At 45.6% G+C, this 23,419-nt stretch overlaps 1 protein-coding gene across 5 annotated transcripts in view; it reads right to left on the bottom strand.

Moving 5' to 3' along the window:
- The window catches only part of DOCK10 (dedicator of cytokinesis 10), a 341,015-nt gene that overhangs the window by 245,332 nt on the left and 72,264 nt on the right, over positions 1-23,419 (bottom strand). For 3 of the 5 annotated variants that reach the window (XM_083177976.1, XM_083177980.1, XM_083177978.1), the window contains exon 1: positions 1,988-2,169. The exons of the other annotated variants lie outside the window; for them this stretch is intronic. In XM_083177976.1, the coding sequence (XP_083034102.1) occupies positions 1,988-2,116 (129 nt within the window). In that variant the 5' untranslated portion in view covers positions 2,117-2,169. Of the gene's footprint in view, positions 1-1,987; positions 2,170-23,419 lie in introns of those variants that run through there. 5 annotated transcript variants of the gene reach the window in all.

Below are 23,419 nucleotides of genomic sequence, written 5' to 3'. Positions count from 1 at the left end.
GAAAGTCGAACGGTTACCACTGCAATAACCCAAGTTTTAGCAGCAGTGGAAAATAGATACTGTATGTCATGCTGACCTTTGTTACACCTGACCTAAGGTCCAACTGCATAGAGTACAACTGTATTACGCAGAGCAGAAGAACAATCATTTCCCCTTAACAGATCAGTATCCTCCACTATGATATAGGTGTGTTACATAGCAAGTTAACATTTAACTCGCCAATCATTTTCCATTAACAGGTCAGTATCCTCCACTATGATACAGGTGTGTTAACCCTTTCAGGTCCAACGTCTAGTCAGGCTCAACAGCCCTAGCGCTAGTAGCAGATCCAACGTTGAGCCACTTTAAAATAAGAACATTAACACCGTTCAACATTCAATATAGACCATTTTTTTTATAATAAAAACGTAACATTTAACTCGCAAGTAGCCAAACTACTTGCTATAAATGTCAAGATGGATGCTGTTTAGATACTGTCCATAATTTGAAGCACCATGTCCACTGGGTGTTTTTGGCTAGCTTTTTTGCCCAGCATGTACAGTATGCAGAGCGATGATGGAATACCAGCAGGTTAGCGCCAGCGGCCGGAGCCATACGAGCTGGGCGGCTATTGAGCTGAATGTAGCTCAGATGGTAAAAGTGACCTGCTTTCAGCTCAAAATCGCCCAGTGTGTATGGGCCGTAAAGTATAATTACAAAGAAGATAAGCTCTTTCTTTCATTACACTGTAGTACAATAACTGCATGTTACAGTTAGGAATAGCTCCAGGTAGAACTTGCAATTTTGCACTGGGTACAACAACTTTGTACTAAGAAGGTTGGGGAAGAATTACTTTTACAGATGAGGGGCTGTTGTAGCACGACAAAATAAAGCTATAATTGTTGCAGAACCAAATGACACCACGTGCATCACAACATACTGTGCCCAGGGTCATATCTACACAATAGGCCTGAATGTCTGCATCTCTGCGGCTGAGCTTCCACTAATCATCCACTTGTAGTAACAGGCACCTCAGTGTACATTTGCGCCAGCTCTATATCTGGTGGAAAAGGTCAGGCTGGAATAAGATCATCTCTGTGTACACTTACCTATGGATAGTCTTCAATTGCACCTACATGCCCACGACACGCCCAAGGAACACTTATCCCATGTGTCGCACAGTCAGCCAAAATTGGCTCTACAGCTGATTCTGCATAGACCATAATTATTCAATGTTGCATATGCTTATCTAAGCAGCATGTGCTAACTGATGCAAGCAGTGCTCCTCACAGTGAATACAGCTAGTTGCACTTGGCAATCATAAAACAGTGTTTCCCAGCAACAAATCTCAGGGCACTCTAACAGTGCATGTTTTCCATGTTTCCTCAGAGAATCACAAATAATTGTATTTGAGAAAGTTTAATAATGTATCCCAACTAATTCTATGAACCTGCTGGTGCTTGGTTTCTGTACTTACAGTACATGGCAACTACCATTAGACAAGATTGACATGGTAAGGTAATCACTTTTGTGGCTTAGAAGGAGAGTATATGTCATCTGCTGATGTCCTGATCAGCGGGATGTATTAACAATGTGAAATACATCCCAACATGTGCGATTAGTATCACAAAAGACAGCACTTCCAAAAAGAAATGCCCTTTGCACAGCCTCCTGCTGCTGACGGCGGCAGTGCCTCCCAGGCTCCTCCTTATCCTCCCTCAACCCGGAAGGTGAAGTCACTGTTGCTAGTGAGGAGGAGGTCACAGCATCTGGGGAGCACACCAAGAGGTGAGGGGGACCTCTGTGGACAGTGAGGGGTGGCGGAGGTTGGCAATATGATCATAGACTTCTAGAGGGTAACGCCAGAAAAAGCTGGTGCTACCCTAAACATTGAAAAGTCATCAGCCACCCATTGATACATATGAAAATGTGGTTAAAAACCCTGAAGACATGGAGGCATGATAAAATCTGAATCACAAGTAGAAAAATAAAGAAACACATCACCTACACAGCTCATTCTTGGAAGTCTCCAATGGTTGACCCTTCTAACAGTTTTCCTTTTCTTCCATGCTTCAAGCTCTGGGCACTGGTCTCTCCTGAAGACTTTACTTTTTAAGCTCATTGTATTGAGAATCATAGTCTACGTATATTGGATTCATGTGAAACCCTGGCTCTGTCTTGCAGCTCGGCACAGTGCTTACTAAACATAGTTGTGAAGGGGAAGTGTATTAACCTCATAACGAAAGGAAGAAGCACTGCTTGCACCTTCCAATAAGAAACCAGTATCTGAAGAGACAAAAGTTGTCACATTTACACAAATAGACTTAAAGCTGTGTCTCCGCATGTATAACTGAAATACATACAGCTCATTGTTGCCTACCCTCCTGCATTCTGCAGGAGACTCCCTGAAATAGCAGCAATCCCCCTCTCTCCCTCATTAGTCTAGCAATCTCCCTCATTTCACCTAGCCCACATTACACTGTTACATTTTTGGGGAAAAAAGGATTGAGAGATAGATACATTTACATTGAATCATCAACACCATTTCCCAGCACTTTACCAAGTATAGTAGCTCTTACTAACTGCTTTGGGGCTCATCTACATTTGAGTTTGTAATTTTAGAAGATTCCTCTCAGATGTAGCAGTACACACCCACGCTTCTAGGTGCCAAGTTCACAATCTCTCCATATATGGAACTAGACACGCCAAATTCTAAACTAGTTTACAAAAGTAGGCAAGTATGATACAGCTCACTGTTTCTATAGATGAAGTAATCCAACCAATGCTCAGCGCTGTGCATACTTTACAGCCCTATGAAAGTATACTGCATGCCCAGCCAGAAACATGTTTATGTAACAATTTTGAGGGTGTGGCGTAGCAGGAAGTGGGCATGGCCTGTATGCACGATGCTACTTAGAGGCCATGCCCCTATTTCCGCAGCTTTGGGGGCATGCCCATCAGCTCCGTGAGCTGCTGGCTATGCCCCCAGCCCCTCTGGCTGCAGAAATAGGACTCCCAAATGCCACCCCCCCCACGGGACACTGCCGGTCCCAAGCGGGACACAGGAACGTCCCCTAAAAAAAAGTGGGACAATTGAGAGGTATGATAAAGTGTGCTATTTCCATTTAATTATAGTAAATATAGCTTTAATGTAAACATCTTTAGTTGTAAGTAGTTTAGATTAGTCCTGAGAACAGGCTAGTTCTAATTTACACAGTGTAACATAACCATCAGCATTCACCAGACATCCTTCTCACCAGACAACATTGAGGTGAATTGTTCTCGTGAATATGGCTTTATTGTAAACCAAGTATTTCATCCATTATGGACCTATTTCAGACATGCATGCAGAAGCGGGCTAGGCTGCACCTATCTGTGGTCCCCTGTCTGCAACTTCACAGCTACAAAGCCGGTCCCTGGTGTACAATAGTGCATATAAATGTGCAAGGACTGAGAGTGTCTGTACATGCAGTCATACTGCCTGGTGAGTCTTTAGATGCCACCATCGATCGCACCATTGAACCTTGCACCAAACCTATGGTAGGTGCAGATTTACCACTTGAGCATGTTCTTCAAACTGATGGATTGATCGTCTGAATATGTAAGTGCCCCCCACTTATATTACATGCCCGCAGTACATTTTTCACATTGCAAAACTAACCCGGTTGACCCAGATCTCTATATGATGTGAACCTAGCATACTGACCGGGTCAAAAGAAGGGTTCATCCCGGCTCTGTGCAATGTGAACAGGCTACCTGGGTCGAGCGACCCAGCTCCAGTTCACACTATGGAGGAGGCAGGGCTTGGAGACGGTATCAGCTCCAGGCGCTGCCACCACACCCCCCGTGTGACATGAGCAACCGGCATATTGCCGGGTCGCTGTGAGCAGCAAAATCCTTTACCAAATCCTGGGTGCGACCTGGCATTTGCAATGTGAAAGGTATAAGATGGACCAACTTGTGTGTCTGCCTAGCCACTGTCCAGGAATGCCCAACACTTGTCGAAGACATCTCTGATAATGTGCATCTTGCAACAACACCGCTGTATGTACATTCTGTGCACATTCTGCAGGTGACATAGGAGCCTGTAAGGATTTTTGTGTGCACGCAGCAGAACATAATCCAGAACATAAACACTGCATGCAAATTGAAACAGGCCCCCTGCATGCTTCATTAGTAAACAATGTGTTCAGATTTCCTGTAACAGCATCTTCAAACCACAGAGAAATTTTGAGTGGGTATCTCATTTAGTATTGATGATTGTCCTATCTTATCAAAATCCCCGGGTTTCCCTATCCCTATTTTAGAAGCAACACTTTCAAATTAATCTGACATTTTATATTACTAAAACACTAATAATCATCATTATCACTGAACCAGTGGGTGAATTATCAATGCTTTCTCCAGCAGTGCACACATCATAGTTCATACTTGCCTACTTTTGAAAACTAGTTTCAGGAAGATTACAGTTGGTAGTAGAATTCTGCACATTGAGGGGTCGTGTCATGCTCCACCCAAAGGGCGTGTCTAGTTCCATATATGGAGATATTGTGAAAAGAGATTGTCAATGTGGCATCTAGAAGCGTGGGTGTGCACTGCTACATCTGAGAGGAATCTTTTAAAATAACTGATATCCAAATGTAGATGATCCCCAAAGCAGTTAGTAATAGCAGTGGCAGATCCACCATGGGGCGACAGGGGCGGTCGCCCCAGGGCCCCCACACATCAGGGGCCCCCACAGTCCAGTCTGCAGCGGGTGGGGGTGGGGTGGCAGGCAGCGGTGTCCGGGCAGTGCGTCCCTGGGGTCTGGGCAGTGCTGGGGGATAGATGCTGTGTTCTCCCACTCACTTGCCAGCCCTACATCTCCCCGCTGCCCTGCTCTCTTGTCACACTGTCTCCGGGGGGACCTACCCTGCCCTCCCCGCCTGATCGCCCCGTGTCCCAGATGCTAGCTGACCATGAAGAGGCCGGGCCCGGACAGCAGCTCCGACTCCGACCTGGATGAGACCATAGATGTGGGAAGCGAGAATAACTACTCTGGGTGAGTGCTGCGAGAGAGGGATACCCGGGGCACGCCATGCACTCACACGCACAGTGGCACAGGTGTGTGCGGGATACATCACACCCCATTCACTCACAATTCACTAGTAGTCTGTATGGAGGGCTGTTGCCCTCTGTGCAGTCAGCATGGCATGGGCCACTTCTCCTCTGGCCAACTTCTCCTCCCTTATCACTGCTTCATACATCTCCCCCACAGTCTGTAACATGGCAGGCAGGAGCTGATTGGCTGGCTGTTTATCACTCTCCATTTTATCACTTTAGAAGCTTAGTGCATTTGGCCTATTGCCTGCTCCTTACATCATTTGGGTCTAACAGCTCTTTCTCAACCTACTGCCACTGCCTCACCCCCCATCGATGGTCATCCCTCTTGTGATGATTCAGTTATGCTGTGCCATCGATGTCGGAAAACCATCTGGTTCTCCCCCATTGATGACAAAATTATTCTACATCGACCATAAGCCATCAATGATTATGAAACATCGATGGTTAATGGCTATCCCTATCACAATGTCAGAAGTAATATCTAATAGCAGTGTGTTAAATGGGCATGTTACCACAACTGCGTCCACTGCTGTATCAGTGCCTATGTCACCAAGGTTCAGTAACATGAACTAGCCTCAGCAATATGCTAATTATTTATAATATATTACTAATCGGTATGATACTGTGGGTGATTGTAGCATAGAAAGTTATAATTGTACAGAAGATGGGGTATGAGGCTGCATGAGAAATGTGGTCTAGGGGGCAAAACTTTCAATTTGGACTGGATGAAATAGTAACCCATTTGGTCTAAAAATGCTTTTAGCGATATCATATATTATATTGTAATCCTTCTGAATATGCACTTGCCAGCCCAACAGCACCGTGCTCCACTTCAGTATTTCCTCTTGACTAATTAATGAGAGGTATAGAAATAAAATGCAGCTACTGTATGAGTCTTAAATTATGGCTAGATGTAAAGTTCCCAAAGATCTGACTCACATCTCTTAAGTGAGGTCAATCCCCAATGTGCCTACGCCGCTATAGGCAATCGTGTTTCTGCCGTCTGACAAATCTCAGGTCGGGGTGCAATGCTGAGGTATACAGCCAAACTAAGGGCCCAATTCAGACCTGCTCACACGACCACAAATTCACACGGAGGCCGATAATCGATGTACTGCCCAGCTGTGATCAAGTCCTGCAAACATTTTTTTACGCTTCGCTGGTCGTACGCAAAGTGGTTGACATGCAGTGGCCGTTTTACTGATTAATGCTTATTGATTCCCATGGGGTCCATATCAGGGAGAGAAACACTAAGAATATTGGGGCAGATGTATCATAGCAGCGCTTATCGCGCCGCTATGATACTTCCTGCTTCGCCTCAATAGCGAGGCGAAGCAGGAAGGGACATCGACAAGATGTATTAACATCTTGTCTGCCGAAGCGGGGGATCGTTAACTCCCCCCTCCAGCGATGTCCCTTTCTGGAGATAGCGCATCAGTTAATACTGATGCGCTATCTCCTGTACCCCGGCCGGCCGCACTGGGCATGCGCGGGATCTCGCTGTTCACGCGAGATCCCCAGCGCAGCCCAGACCTAACAGCAGGGACAGCGCTGTCCCTGCTGTTTAGATAGGGCTTCGCCAGCCTGATGCTGGCGAAGCCAAACCCGGCTTCGTGCGGAACGGTCAGCGATGCTGACCGTTCATACATTCGGACTGCTATCATTTTGATAGCAGCGCCGATATGGACAGGGGAGCATAGCGCCCCTGTCCATTACCGCATCCCGGCTCCTTCATACATGGGGGAGAAGCGGTATCAGTGCACATAACGTGCGCTGATACCCTTCTCCCCCATAACGACGGATCATACATCTGCCCCATTACCGGTTTATTTTCTTTAAATAGGGAGATTTAAAAAAAAAAAATGTTCTCCAGCAAAATGAGCATAATGACAGCAAAATGTCATACATATGCAGGGATTGAAGTTGTCCTATATCGGTGGGGGAACTCATTTCCTGCTGCCACCTACAGTATTTACTGCCCCTCCCCCATTAGGCAGAGTCAGGGCCAATGGTAATGTTTTTGCCCCCCATCCCCCCGTGCAAACTGTAATGCATTACTATTAGAATTACTGTGCAGGGCCAAGGTGGAGATTGAACTAGTTCCACTTCACCATTACAGGTCATGGAATGCCCCCCACTTTAACCGCTGTACATATATAATTTGTTGTTACAATGCAGCACACTGCAGCAATGTCATGGTAAGCATGCCCATGGCTTTGCCACACATCCCTACAGTTTTTATGTTGGCACTGACCCTGCCCCTTACGCTAGGCAACATGAATGCAACTTCTCATGTCCCCATAGGGCACACTCACCCCCGCTGGGAGGTTTGTATTCAGTCATCAATCAGTACTACAATCAGTACTGCTCATACTATACTTGCATAATCTCATTGGCCAGTATTCAATGCTCCCAATTCACCGTTTTTTTCGGCGAATCGGGCTGTTTTCACTCCTTGCGGTGAATCTTTTTCACTGAAAATCTGATGCACCATATTCAATGTTCACTGTTCGCCGAAAGCGAACAGTGAATGCCGGCCAGTTCTCTGTTTCATGCAATTCTGCAATTCGCTGGTATTTCAATGGGGTTTTCACTGGGATTCGCCGAGAGTGTATTCAATGTTAGGATGGAGAACTGCTTTCAGCATGATTTTCGCCATGATTCACCGTTTTGCATTCAACATCTTTTTAAGTTGAACTGGAATGTGTTCTTTTAACCCCTTCATGACAGAGCCAGTTTGTGCCTTCATGACAGAGCCCTTTTTTTCAAATCTGACATGTCTCACTTAAGTGGGGATAACTTTTTTTTGCTTTTACTTATCCCAGTGATTTTGAGATTGTTTTCTCGTGACACATTGTACTTCAAGTTAGTGGTAAATTTTGGTCGATACAGTCTGTGTTTTTTTGTGAAAAATACCAAAATATCGTGAAAAAATGGAAAATTTAGCAATATGCAAAATGTCACATTTTCTGCTTGTGAGACAAATAATCATACCACTCAAAATAGTTAATAACTAACAAAGACCATATGTCTACTTTATGTTGCAATCATTATTTCAACCTCCTTTTCATTTTTTTGGACACTAGGAGGCTTCAAATATGACTAGCAAATTCTCAAATTTTCAAGAAAATCTCAAACACTGATTTTTTTAGGGACCAGTTCAGTTCTGATGTGACTTTGAGGGACTTGTATGTGAGACACCCACATAAATGATGCCATTTCAAAAACTGCACCCCTCACAGTATTCAAAACAGCATTTTGGAAGTTTGTTAACCCTTTAGGTGTTTCACAGGAATTAAAACAAAGTGTAGGTGAAATTTCAAAATTTCTTTTTTTTTGCAGAGTTTCAATTTTAATACATTTTTCTAACGAATACAGTAGATTTTACTAGAGAAATGTGACTAAAAATTGATTCCCCCAATTCTTTTGTTTTCAAAAATATCCTATATGTGGCCCTAGTGTGCATGTTGACCAAACCACAGGCTTCATAATAGAAGGAGCACCTACTTGATTTTGGAGCCTCCTTTTTATGAGATTTTTTTTTAGGCACCATGTAGGTTTCTAGGCACCATAAGTGCTAAAAGTTAGGAACCTCCCCCACAAGTCACCCCATTTTGCAATCTACACCCCTCAGGGAATTCATCTAGGGGTATAGTGTACATTTCAAACCCCCAGGGGTTTCACCAATTTTGGTACAACTGGGATGTGAAAATGGAAAATTACATTTTTTTACACAAACATGCAGTTCTGGCTCAAGATTTTTCATTTTCACAAGGAATGAAGGAGACAAAGCACCCCAAAATCTGTGCCCCAATTTCTCCCGAGTACGGCAATGCCTCACATGTGACCAAAAAATACCAGTTGGGTGCATGGCAGGACTCAGAAGGGAAGGAGTGATTTTTGGATTTTGCAGCACAGATTTTGGTGGAATGAATGGTGGGTGCTATGTTGCACCAATACAGTGGAACCCCCCCACAAGTCACCCCATTTTGCAAAGTACACCCCTCAGGGAATTCATCTAGGGGTATAGTGTACATTTCAAACCCCCAGGGGTTTCACCAATTTTGATACAACTGGGCAGTGAAAATGAAAAATTACATTTTTTTACACAAAAATGCAGTTCTGGCTCAAAATTTTTCATTTTCACAAGGAATGAAGGAGACAAAGCACCCCAAAATCTGTGCCCCAATTTCTCCCGAGTACGGCAATGCCTCACATGTGACCAAAAAATACCAGTTGGGTGCATGGCAGGACTCAGAAGGGAAGGAGTGATTTTTGGATTTTGCAGCACAGATTTTGGTGGAATGAATGGTGGGTGCTATGTTGCATTAGCAAGACTCCCAAAGCACCAATACAGTGGAACTTCCCCACAAGTCACCCCATTTTGCAAAGTACACCCCTCAGGGAATTCATCTAGGGGTATAGTGTACATTTCAAACCCCCAGGGGTTTCACCAATTTTGGTACAACTGGGATGTGAAAATGGAAAATTACATTTTTTTACACAAACATGCAGTTCTGGCTCAAGATTTTTCATTTTCACAAGGAATGAAGGAGACAAAGCACCCCAAAGTCTGTGCCCCAATTTCTCCCGAGTACGGCAATGCCTCACATGTGACCAAAAAATACCAGTTGGGCGCATGGCAGGACTCAGAAGGGAAGGAGTGATTTTTGGATTTTGCAGCACAGATTTTGGTGGAATGAATGGTGGGTGCTATGTTGCATTAGCAAGACTCCCAAAGCACCAATACAGTGGAACCCCCCAACAAGTCACCCCATTTTGCAAAGTACACCCCTCAGGGAATTCATCTAGGGGTTTAGTGTACATTTCAAACACCCAGGGGTTTCACCAATTTTGGTACAACTGGGCTGTGAAAATGAAAAATTACATTTTTTTACACAAAAATGTAATTCTGGCTCAAAATTTTTCATTTTCACAAGGAATGAAGGAGACAATGCACCCCAAAGTCTGTGCCCCAATTTCTCCCGAGTACGGCAATGCCTCACATGTGACCAAAAAATACCAGTTGGGCGCATGGCAGGACTCAGAAGGGAAGGAGTGATTTTTGGATTTTGCAGCACAGATTTTGGTGGAATGAATGGTGGGTGCTATGTTGCATTAGCAAGACTCCCAAAGCACCAATACAGTGGAACCCCCCCACAAGTCACCCCATTTTGCAAAGTACACCCCTCAGGGAATTCATCTAGGGGTATAGTGTACATTTCAAACCCCCAGGGGTTTCACCAATTTTGGTACAACTGGGCTGTGAAAATGAAAAATTACATTTTTTTACACAAAAATGTACTTCTGGCTCAAAATTTTTCATTTTCACAAGGAATGAAGGAGACAAAGCACCCCAAAGTCTGTGCCCCAATTTCTCCCGAGTACGGCAATGCCTCACATGTGACCAAAAAATACCAGTTGGGCGCATGGCAGGACTCAGAAGGGAAGGAGTGATTTTTGGATTTTGCAGCACAGATTTTGGTGGAATGAATGGTGGGTGCCATGTTGCATTAGCAAGACTCCTAAAGCACCAATACAGTGGAACCCCCCCACAAGTCACCCCATTTTGCAAAGTACACCCCTCAGGGAATTCATCTAGGGGTATAGTGTACATTTCAAACCCCCAGGGGTTTCACCAATTTTGATACAACTGGGCAGTGAAAATGAAAAATTACATTTTTTTACACAAAAATGCAGTTCTGGCTCAAAATTTTTCATTTTCACAAGGAATGAAGGAGACAAAGCACCCCAAAGTCTGTGCCCCAATTTCTCCCGAGTACGGCAATGCCTCACATGTGACCAAAAAATACCAGTTGGGCGCATGGCAGGACTCAGAAGGGAAGGAGTGATTTTTGGATTTTGCAGCACAGATTTTGGTGGAATGAATGGTGGGTGCTATGTTGCATTAGCAAGACTCCCAAAGCACCAATACAGTGGAACCCCCCCACAAGTCACCCCATTTTGCAAAGTACACCCCTCAGGGAATTCATCTAGGGGTTTAGTGTACATTTCAAACCCCCAGGGGTTTCACCAATTTTGGTACAACTGGGCTGTGAAAATGAAAAATTACATTTTTTTACACAAAAATGTATTCTGGCTCAAAATTTTTCATTTTCACAAGGAATGAAGGAGACAAAGCACCCCAAAGTCTGTGCCCCAATTTCTCCCGAGTACGGCAATGCCTCACATGTGACCAAAAAATGCCAGTTGGGCGCATGGCAGGACTCAGAAGGGAAGGAGTGATTTTTGGATTTTGCAGCACAGATTTTGGTTGAATGAATGGTGGGTGCTATGTTGCATTAGCAAGACTCCCAAAGCACCAATACAGTGGAACCCCCCCACAAGTCACCCCATTTTGCAAAGTACACCCCTCAGGGAATTCATCTAGGGGTATAGTGTACATTTCAAACCCCCAGGGGTTTCACCAATTTTGGTACAACTGGGCTGTAAAAATGAAAAATTACATTTTTTTACACAAAAATGTACTTCTGGCTCAAAATTTTTCATTTTCACAAGGAATGAAGGAGACAAAGCACCCCAAAGTCTGTGCCCCAATTTCTCCCGAGTACGGCAATGCCTCACATGTGACCAAAAAATACCAGTTGGGCGCATGGCAGGACTCAGAAGGGAAGGAGTGATTTTTGGATTTTGCAGCACAGATTTTGGTGGAATGAATGGTGGGTGCCATGTTGCATTAGCAAGACTCCTAAAGCACCAATACAGTGGAACCCCCCCACAAGTCACCCCATTTTGCAAAGTACACCCCTCAGGGAATTCATCTAGGGGTATAGTGTACATTTCAAACCCCCAGGGGTTTCACCAATTTTGATACAACTGGGCAGTGAAAATGAAAAATTACATTTTTTTACACAAAAATGCAGTTCTGGCTCAAAATTTTTCATTTTCACAAGGAATGAAGGAGACAAAGCACCCCAAAATCTGTGCCCCAATTTCTCCCGAGTACGGCAATGCCTCACATGTGACCAAAAAATACCAGTTGGGCGCATGGCAGGACTCAGAAGGGAAGGAGTGATTTTTGGATTTTGGAGCACAGATTTTGGTGGAATGAATGGTGGGTGCTATGTTGCATTAGCAAGACTCCCAAAGCACCAATACAGTGGAACTTCCCCACAAGTCACCCCATTTTGCAAAGTACCCCCCTCAGGGAATTCATCTAGGGGTATAGTGTACATTTCAAACCCCCAGGGGTTTCACCAATTTTGGTACAACTGGGATGTGAAAATGGAAAATTACATTTTTTTACACAAACATGCAGTTCTGGCTCAAGATTTTTCATTTTCACAAGGAATGAAGGAGACAAAGCACCCCAAAGTCTGTGCCCCAATTTCTCCCGAGTACGGCAATGCCTCACATGTGACCAAAAAATACCAGTTGGGCGCATGGCAGGACTCAGAAGGGAAGGAGTGATTTTTGGATTTTGCAGCACAGATTTTGGTGGAATGAATGGTGGGTGCTATGTTGCATTAGCAAGACTCCCAAAGCACCAATACAGTGGAACCCCCCCACAAGTCACCCCATTTTGCAAAGTACACCCCTCAGGGAATTCATCTAGGGGTTTAGTGTACATTTCAAACCCCCAGGGGTTTCACCAATTTTGGTACAACTGGGCTGTGAAAATGAAAAATTACATTTTTTTACACAAAAATGTACTTCTGGCTCAAAATTTTTCATTTTCACAAGGAATGAAGGAGACAAAGCACCCCAAAGTCTGTGCCCCAATTTCTCCCGAGTACGGCAATGCCTCACATGTGACCAAAAAATACCAGTTGGGCGCATGGCAGGACTCAGAAGGGAAGGAGTGATTTTTGGATTTTGCAGCACAGATTTTGGTGGAATGAATGGTGGGTGCTATGTTGCATTAGCAAGACTCCCAAAGCACCAATACAGTGGAACCCCCCCACAAGTCACCCCATTTTGCAAAGTACACCCCTCAGGGAATTCATCTAGGGGTATAGTGTACATTTCAAACCCCCAGGGGTTTCACCAATTTTGGTACAACTGGGCTGTGAAAATGAAAAATTACATTTTTTTACACAAAAATGTACTTCTGGCTCAAAATTTTTCATTTTCACAAGGAATGAAGGAGACAAAGCACCCCAAAGTCTGTGCCCCAATTTCTCCCGAGTACGGCAATGCCTCACATGTGACCAAAAAATACCAGTTGGGCGCATGGCAGGACTCAGAAGGGAAGGAGTGATTTTTGGATTTTGCAGCACAGATTTTGGTGGAATGAATGGTGGGTGCCATGTTGCATTAGCAAGACTCCTAAAGCACCAATACAGTGGAACCCCCCCACAAGTCACCCCATTTTGCAAAGCACACCCCTCAGGGAATTCATCTAGGGGTATAGTGTACATTTCAAACCCCCAGGGGTTTCACCAATTTTGATACAACTGGGCAGTGAAAATGAAAAATTACATTTTTTTACACAAAAATGCAGTTCTGGCTCAAAATTTTTCATTTTCACAAGGAATGAAGGAGACAAAGCACCCCAAAATCTGTGCCCCAATTTCTCCCGAGTACGGCAATGCCTCACATGTGACCAAAAAATACCAGTTGGGCGCATGGCAGGACTCAGAAGGGAAGGAGTGATTTTTGAATTTTGGAGCACAGATTTTGGTGGAATGAATGGTGGGTGCTATGTTGCATTACCAATACAGTGGAACCCCCCCACAAGTGACCCCATTTTGCGAACTACACCCCTCAGGGAATTCATCTAGGGGTATAGTGTACATTTCAAACCCCCAGGGGTTTCACCAATTTTGGTACAACTGGGCTGTGAAAATGAAAAATTACATTTTTTTACACAAAAATGTACTTCTGGCTCAAAATTTTTCATTTTCACAAGGAATGAAGGAGACAAAGCACCCCAAAATCTGTGCCCCCATTTCTCCAGAGTACGGCAATGCCTCACATGTGACCAAAAAATACCAGTTGGGTGCATGGCAGGACTCAGAAGGGAAGGAGTGATTTTTGGATTTTGCAGCTCAGATTCTGGTGGAATGAATGGTGGGTGCTATGTGGCATTAGCAAGACCCCCGAAGCACGGTGAAATGATGAACCTAATAATCCATAGATGTGTGGTATATTTTGAAACACTCCTTTATACATAGGCCGGGTTTGTCGGGGCAAGTTTCACAGTGGAAAATAGTTTCCTTTCTTATTCCCTTTTTATAGCAAACTTTGCACCTTTTTTGTGTCCTGCCCTTTCTTGCAGTGGAGGGGATTTCGTTGGGAAAATGCTGCCCTGGTACAATACGGGGGCCAGTACTAGAAGTACTGGGGCCCTCTGCCTGCTGGTTCCCAAATATTAGGCCCTTTATGACTTCCTCTTGAAAGTGCATAAATGTCCCCCTCTGGCCGGTAGAACGGAATAGCACGTAAGCGTTATACAGTGCCATCTGGATGATATACACGGCCAGCTTCTTGTACCAGATATTTGTTTTCCGCAGGGCACTGTACGGCTTCAGTACCTGATCTGAAAGATCCACTCCGCCCATGTACTTATTGTAATCTAGGATACAATTTGGTTTTGAGGTGTGGGTACTGGTACAGTATGTGCTGTGTCCCATCCTTGCTGGCGGGTCGCCAGCACGTCCCCTCTGGCGACCCGCCAGCAGCCTCGCCGGCTAATATACTGAGACGCGCGTGCGTCTCACGCGCACGCGCGTCTCAGTCTCCGTCGCCAGCGTGACGGAAACCCTGTCCGTCTCCGCCTAAGGGAGACGGACAGGGTTAGGGGGGGTTAGGGGGGGTGCGGGTAGGCGGCGGGGACCCCGGGTTACCGCCGGCAAGCCGGCGGGGACCCGGGGGAACCGATGGAAGCGCCGTCGGAAGGGGACGCGCGCGCCTCGCGTGCGCGCGCGTCCCCTTCTCGCAATCGCCATGGCGCTGGCGGGGGATGGCGGCTGGCGACGCCAGCGCCATCCCCTGCAAAGATGGGACCTGCCCCATCTGTACCTCGTACAGGGATGGAGGTGGTACTGTCTCCATGAATTGTTGTCAGTATAAGGACATCCCTCTTGTCCTTATATTTGACCAACAACATATTTTCGGTGCATATTCCCCTGCTTTCACCCCTTCTTAGTACTTGGGCAATGTGCGTTTTGGGGAGGCCTCTTTGGTTCTTGCGCACAGTACCGCAAGCTGCTGTACCTCTTGAACCAAGGGCCTTAAACAGGGGGATGCTGGTGTAAAAGTTATCCACATAGAGGTGATAACCCTTATCCAGGAAGGGGTGCATTAAATCCCAGACAATTTTTCCACTAACACCTACGAGGGAGGGGGGGCATTCTGGCGGTTCAATTCTTGAATCCTTCCCTTCATATACCCTAAACTTGTGGGTGTACCCTGTGGTGCTTTCACACAGCTTATACAGATAGCGCCGGGCTTGTCGTTGCTGGGGATGGCGGAGGACTCGCCACCCGCCATCCCCCGCCCCTCGCCATCTGTATGTCGGAAGGGGACGCGCGTGCACGAGGTGCACGCGCGTCCCGTTCCGACGGTGCCTTTCCCCGGGTCCCCGCCGGCTTCCCCGGGTCCCCGCCGGTCCCCCGCAGCCCCCCGCAGCCCCCCGCAGCCCTGTCGGTCTCACTGAGGCTGGAGACGGGCAGGACTGCACCCGCCGCGCCGCCTCGCCGCCCGGCTATTGAGACGCTCGTGCGTGGGAGACGCACGAGCGTCTCATTCAGCCAGAGCGCCAGATTGCTGGCGGATCGCCAGGGACACGGTCCTGGCGCTCCGCCAGCAATAATAAGGCCTGCCCCATCTGTACATTTTTATGCCATACCTTGCCCTCTTACTGGGAAGGTACTGGCGGAATTTAACCCTTCCTTTAAAATGTATAAGGGACTCGTCGATACTAATACATTTATCAGGGATGTATAGCTCTGCAAATTTGGCACTGAAATGATCAATGACCGGCCTGACTTTGAATAGCCTGTCAAAGGTGGGATCATCTCTGGGTGGGCACTGTGCATTATCGGTGTAATGTATAAATTTATGGATTGCCTCAAAACGAGCCCGAGTCATGGCCATACGGTAACATGGGGTGCTGTACAGAACATCTGTACTCCAATATTGCCTAATTTGTGGCTTTTTTACTATGCCCATATGAAACACCAGACCCCAAAACGTCATCATCTCTACTGCATCTACAGGGGTCCACCTAGCAAATGATGACGTGGGGTTTTGAGCAATAAACTGCTGGGCATATAAATTAGTTTGGTCCACCATTAAATTTATAAAATCATCAGAGAAAAATAATTTGAAAAAGTCAATTTCTCTGAGACCTGTGGAATCAAATTGGATTCCTGGCATGGCCAAAAACTCAGGAACCTGGGGCTCAAAATTGTCTGGTGGTGGGGTCCATACGAGATCAATTATTGGGGGGGGGGGTCTCAGCTGCTCTACGGGGGTGTCTTTGAGGGGGTCCCTCATCACCAGAGGAGGAAGAGGAGCTTAAGACGAATCCTTCAAATTCCCCGCTTGCCTCACTGGCTGTGTCAGAGTCAGAGGCAAGCATGGCATATGCCTCCATCACTGAATACATTCTTCTGGATGACTGGGATGACATTTGGGATGACATTTGGGATGCCATTTTTATTTTTGTGTTACTGGTAGTGAAATGTTTCAACACGTGTATAGTGTAGGGGGGGGGGTACAAACTTTATTTCAACCCGGGGGGTATGTAGTGTGTAGTGTGTATGTAGTGCAGAAAAAAAAAATACTTTATACAAAAAAAAAAAATTGAAGGGGTTAAAAAAAAAAAATTGAAGGGGTTAAAAAAAAAAAAATTGAAGGGGTTAAAAAAAAAAAAAAAAGGTCCTGCGCCAAAAATTGAGCACAGATGTTGGTCAGTAACGTCCCTCACTGAACAGCGCTCAAAGGCAACAGGAATTTGATAAAAAAATAAATAAAAAATAGATCAACCCTGTGCCGAAAAAGCTGATCAGTGATGTACGTCACTGATCAGCGCACAGTGGCCACAGGACACCCACAAAATCACAGTGTGTGTAAAAAATTTTTTTTAAAAAGACCCCACAGCACCCACAAAAAAAAAAAAGGTGATCAGTGATGCGACACTGATTACCAGTGAGGGGCAGCAGGTGCACAACCTTTGGTGCAACTGACAGTGCAACTGGCAGCAACTGACAGGTATATATAAAAAAAAAAAAACCTCTGCACCCCCAAAAAGTTGCTGATCACCTCAGATATAGTGATCAGCACAAAAGGCGGGGGCAGCAGACACAAAATTTAGCACTCTCTATCACTCTCTGTCACTATCTCTCTCTATCTCTCTATCTCTCACTATCTATCACTCTATGACACTGCAGCAGCAGCACTGACAGTTATATATATGAAAAATAACCCCTGCACCCCCAAAAAGTTGCTGGGGGTGCACAAAAGGGGGGCAGCAGACACAAAATATAGCAGTCTCTATCACTCTCTGTCACTATCTCTCTCTATCTCTCTATCTCTCTATCTCTCACTATCTATCACTCTATGACACTGCAGCAGCAGCACTGACAGGTATATATATATATATAAAAAAAACCCTGCGCCCCCAAAAAGTTGCTGATCAGTTAATTTATACTGATCAGCACAAAAGGGGGGGCAGCAGTCAGTTATATAAAAAATATATAGCACAATCTGTCACTATCTCTCTATCTCTCTCTCTCTATCTCTCTCTATCTCTCTATCTATAACTCTATTACACTGCAGCAGCACAAAATATAGCACTCTCTGTCACTAGGCCTCTCTATCTCTCTCTCTCTATCTCTCTCTCTCTAACTCGATGACACTGCAGCAGCACAACACAGCACAACACAGCACAGGATGTCACAAGATGAAGCAAGATCCCAAGCAGTGATCAGGTAAGTATTGAGCAAGGTTCTGGTCAGTGTATGGCGGCAGCTGGGCACGGTGACCGCACTGCACGCTATTCCAGACCGGAATGGCGTCTGCAGTGCAGTCACCGTTAGTTTAAACCCCCCTCCATGGCTGTGATTGGTCCGTCGGTCCGACGAACCAATCACGGCCTTTGGGGGCGGGCGGGGTGAGGTGGGGTGACACCAGTGTCACCCTTACACCCCGCGGTGATTGGTGCTGTACTTTACAGCACCAATCACCTCCGATCCCGTGTCACCGGCGAACGTTATTCGCCGGTGACACAGAAAACGCTGTGAATGGCTGTTCACACTGAACAGCCAATCACAGCGATCGCCGACGGGGGGGCGGCATCGCAGCCCCCCCTGGGCATGCAGGGACATGTCTGCTGTCAGGGACAGCAGACATCGTCCCTCTGTCACTGCGTCTCTAGACGCAGTGACAGTTTGAAGTCATGACGTATATATACGTCATGTGTCGGGAAGTACTTCCCGGCCATGACGTATATATACGTCAAATGTCGTGAAGGGGTTAAAATAAAGGTTTTCTTTTTTTTTTGGTGTTAAAAAATCAGTAATTTTATTATGTGAAGGGGCATGCTATTTGGATTCATGTGCTTGCATATATTTAATTTAAAAATGTTTTCACATAACATCAGCAGGGAGAGCAGCTCATCATCAATTCACTGCACTTGGTTCCGCTCATTACATATTCATGAGCGGGACCAGTGCAGCCCTCCCTCTCCTCCCTCCTTCTTCTCCTCAGCAGCGGGTCCCTGTGGCGGATGGGAACTACTAATTCCCATCAGCCACAGGGACCTTGACACTGATCTCACATACACCATAGAGACCCCCTGCCCGCCAGCGCTACCCGACCTGACCCTGTACTGCCTGTGTCCCTGCCAGCCGTCCTTCTCCCCCACACAGCATCTGGCGCATGCAGGGTGGCCTCCATCTCCCTGCCGTCCCCCCGGCTCCCTGCGCTGAATATGGGGAGAGTGATTCCTCCAGCCCGCCGGAACGTGGCGAATGTGCAACGAATCCGAAACAGGATTCGCTGCACATAGTGAATAAAATCATTGAATGCTGGCAATTATGTGAAAGGAAATCCAACGGCTTTGGTGACACTTTTTTTTTCTTCCAATTTGTGCAGTTTCAGATCCTGGTGTCTTTTAGGGAAATCATCAGTTCCTTAAAATGTGTGACACATTCATAATGTTGATGACATTGATATTTCACATCACCTTATTAGGCAATAATATGTAATTATTTAGATATATTTAAATTTTTTCAAATATTAATTTCAAATGCTCAGTCCAATCAGTAAATATAGATCAACGACAAACCAAATGAAGATAACTGAAACAAAAATAAAAGGACATAAAGGAGTGTCCAAATTCTAAATGGGCGTGGATTCCTAGATATACTGGATATACAGTAGAGCAACAGTCATTAGGTCGACCACTATTGGCCGACAGTGAAAAGGTCCACACATGAAAAGGTTGCGTGCACTAGGACAACATGGACAAAATGTCCATACAAGCAATAGTCCACATGAGTTTTTTATAGCTACTCGCTGGTGAGTCTACCTCACTACACAAGTGGACGGGATATAGACAATGTTCAATTCTACTGGGTGCCTGGGGAAATTCTAAACTTTGGGTATCTATGATTTAAGTATACTTGTCTTCTCTGCCAGAACGTCCAAATCAGGTGGCCCTTGCGACCACCAAGAAAGGTCAGCAAGTCTCCCGCATCCACCTGCACAACTATTTGGCCTCCTACAGAGCATAAGTGGGCAGACCGAGGAGGACCCGATTAATCCAATTATCACATTATCGTTGCCCTGCCTCCGCTATACATTGCCAGCGATGTATAGCGGGGGTATGGAGCCAAGATGGCGCGATCATGCGACCATGCCCACGATCACTCCATCTTCCTGCCAACCACGCCCCCTATTCATCGACCAGGCTGGGGACAGAAAAGTCAGATTTCAGTGATGTCTATGCAAATAAATGTGTAAAACACCAATGCATTGCTTGCTGTCAGCAAACAAGGATCATGGACATGCAGAGCCTTGCGCCCACATGAGATTGGGGGGGAGATTCTCTAAGAATCTCCACCCCCCTTCACCACCTATCGCAATTATAATTATCGCATATGTTCTAACATTTGCGATAATTATAGCAAAGGAGAGCTCTTGCGTTAAGAGCTGTCCTTTGCGGTGAGAGTCGCTGGGTCCCAGCGGCTCCCCCCTCCCTCCCACACCCGGCGCTGCTGCTGCGCCGGGCTCTCCTCCTCCCTGCACCCGGAAGAGGATCAGTGCAGGGAGGAGGTCACAGGTCCGGGCAGCGCAGCTCTGTGCTGCCCGGACACGGGGGAGGGGGTGATGCGGGGCGGCAGGGGTCCATGCGGGGCGGTGGAGGGTCCGTGCAGGGCGGCGGGGGGTCGGTGGCACTGTTCCTCCCGTCGCGTCACTTCCGTTATTTTCTGTGTCTGTCCAGTGTTTTAAGGTTCCGTCCTCGTCGCCATCTTTGTGCTCTCATTTTTCTTTGTAATCCTCTCCTTGCGGCCATCTTTGTACTCCTTTGCTCGGTCTGTATTGTTGGTGGTGCGGTAGCCATCTTAGTACTTCTTTTGTCGTATGTCTCGTCTTGAGCTGTCGCCATCTTAGTGCTCCTTTTGTCCTAAGAGATGTCTAGTTCTCTCAGTTTTCCGCGATGATACAGCGACTATTTTGGTACTCCTAAAGATCTGTAGATCCTGAATAAAACGGTGGCCCTCTTTCTGCTCTATAATTATTCTTCAGTATGCACGTCAGTTATATTTCTGTTGTAACCATTTTTTTTACTGTGGTCATCTGAAATAAATAGGTGCACAGTAGCAGCATTGTATGGAGTAAATGTGAATAGCAGCATTACAAAAGATAGCAGCAATATGAGGAAAAAGTATAAAGTAGGATGGAGGGCAGTGTACTACCTGACTCTCCAATCTCTTTATTTATATTTGCTGAATCAATCAGACCTTACAGCGGAGCATGAGGGTGGGAAGCTGTCCCGCCAGGCTAGTAGGATTTTCAGAAGGAGGCAGGAGGTAACTGTCACTAGGTCAATAAATGCAGGACTGGACAGTATCAATTTCATGAAGTTGGTGGAGCCAGTGTAATTAGGTAGGTGGGACTGGAGGTTAGCTTTGAGAGCATTAGAGTAGTGGGCGGGGCTGACACTAGAGCGGATGTAAAAAATGGCGTCTGATGTCACCTGCGGTCTGCAGCGAGGACAAACTGGTTGGTGTGGGCATCTTCATCTCTGCTGCTCTTGCACTGCTGCTTTCAGCCTGCCTGCTGCACAGTGGAGAAAAACACTGTCTACTAAGGACTCTAACAATGCTTCCAGGTCTTCACCAAGATGGTCTCTTATCAAAGCCTGCCTACTGACGCGAGCATTTTGGTAAATTTGCATGAAAAGTTTAAATACTTATATTGCGAGTTTGGGTAAAAAATATTTATCACATTTGCATAAAAAATGTGGATGATGATAAATACAGTATGTCATTTTCCCACAAAGATTCCTCATACTGCATCATACCACTTTTACACCAAAACTGCCGGGTCGCACCTGGGTTTTGGACCCGGATGCGACCTGGCAGTTGTTTCCTTTTACACTGGCGTCCCCTGGCATTATGCTGGGTGGATGCCGCTGGAGAAGTCGGGCCCTGAGCCAGCACTTGGAGATGACATCATCGCCAAGTGCCGGGAAACCCGGACCACCTCAATGCCAACCGACACGCTGGGGGCAAGCCCAGTACCCAGGAAAGCTGCTCTGCTGCCCCCAGCCTCCTTGCGCCTCCAGCCTCCATCCATGAGGTGATTGGATGCCGCACACAGGCATCCATTCACCCCCTGCCTGTCTCCTCTGCTGTCTGCATAGTACCGCAGACAGCAGCGGAGGCTGTACGCGGCCCCTGCCCAATCTCCAGGCTGACCGCAGGACACTGCTGTCTGGAGGTTGGGACTCCCCTATTGGTGGAAATGTGTCCATGGGTTGGATGATCCAGGTTACCCATTTACATGGCCCCTGACTTCGGGGAAGCCCCGTGTCCGACACTGAACATTTGTCAGGTCGGACACCTGGGGAACAGGACTCGGGTTTTTTTTTTACCCCTTTTGCACCAAGCCCAGCCCGGACTGGAGCGGCAATAACACAAGTTGAGGCTCTGGTGTAAAAGGGGTATAAGTAACCCACAAGCACAGAACAGACACTTTCCATAACATTTCCCATAAAATACAGACAGTCAGCAGGTCTTTCAAATAATAAAGTGGAAATGGTTTAGTGTTGTGGGTTTGGCTGTTAACTTAATCCTTGTTTAAAATATAAAACAGTAGAATGTCAGGAGGTTAGTTTCTCTACCACATGGTACTTTCCATATATTTCAGTGTTCTGAAGCAGTGCCTATGTTACACAGTATAAGGTCATTATGACAACACAGTAGTGCAACCCATTACAGGCTGGGTATTGGAATTTACAGCGTCCTCCTGCTACACACCTATGTATATATGCCAAAAACACCCCTATGTTCAATGTAAAAAAAGTCTACAGACCCACTTTGTTTTGCTATAAAGCAGATATTAGAGTCGCTTGGTATTATCATCAGTGAAAAACATGCATATATATATATATATATATATATATATATATATATATATATATATATATATATATATATATAAATAAATAAATCACAGCTACTGCATTTGCCTTCATACAATACTGTGCATCATAATCACTTGTGCCTGGAAAACAGTGATGAGCCAATTACTCAATATATATTAATAAGGAAATAGTAGTTAATTTAACAGTAATTACGGGATCTTTGTCGTGCAAAGCAAACATACACTACATTTGAACTCATAAATCAAGCAATTATTATATATTTGTGTATTGCTATGATAAGTATTTACAAATATTATTAACTAACAATACTCATGTCATGTATCATATCTCCTTATATAACTGAAAAAGTCTGGAAGTGCAAATGGACCATTTATTGCTAATGTAATGTATGTAAACAGGAAGTTTTAATCCTATTAGTGGGCTACATGTGTTTCACCCCACTTACATCTAGGCATGTTAACTATGTTTGTAGGGACTGATATCTAGATACAGGGGTTAAAGTGTGTGTGTGGGGGAAGGGGGGGTGGACTTTCTACAAAACGGCAGCTATAGTAGTAGTGAACCGCAGTCACACTTAAACTGAGCAATACTTTCTCTGAGGGTTCGGTTTTCCAACTAATAAATTATAATAAATAAGATTCTGGTGTGAATGTAATACTTTTAAATATGCAGTAAAATCACATTTCCCTTAGGTCAGTCATGCAAAAGAAAACAGGAGCTGTAATGTAATAATGGGCCTCAAACTAGAGATGT

The sequence above is a fragment of the Crinia signifera genome, chromosome 3, assembly GCF_055691185.1.
Source record: "Crinia signifera chromosome 3, ASM5569118v1, whole genome shotgun sequence".
Lineage (NCBI taxonomy): Eukaryota > Metazoa > Chordata > Amphibia > Anura > Myobatrachidae > Crinia > Crinia signifera.
The sequence above is the reverse complement of the archived record's forward strand: the minus strand, read 5'-3'. Positions and strand labels throughout refer to the sequence as shown.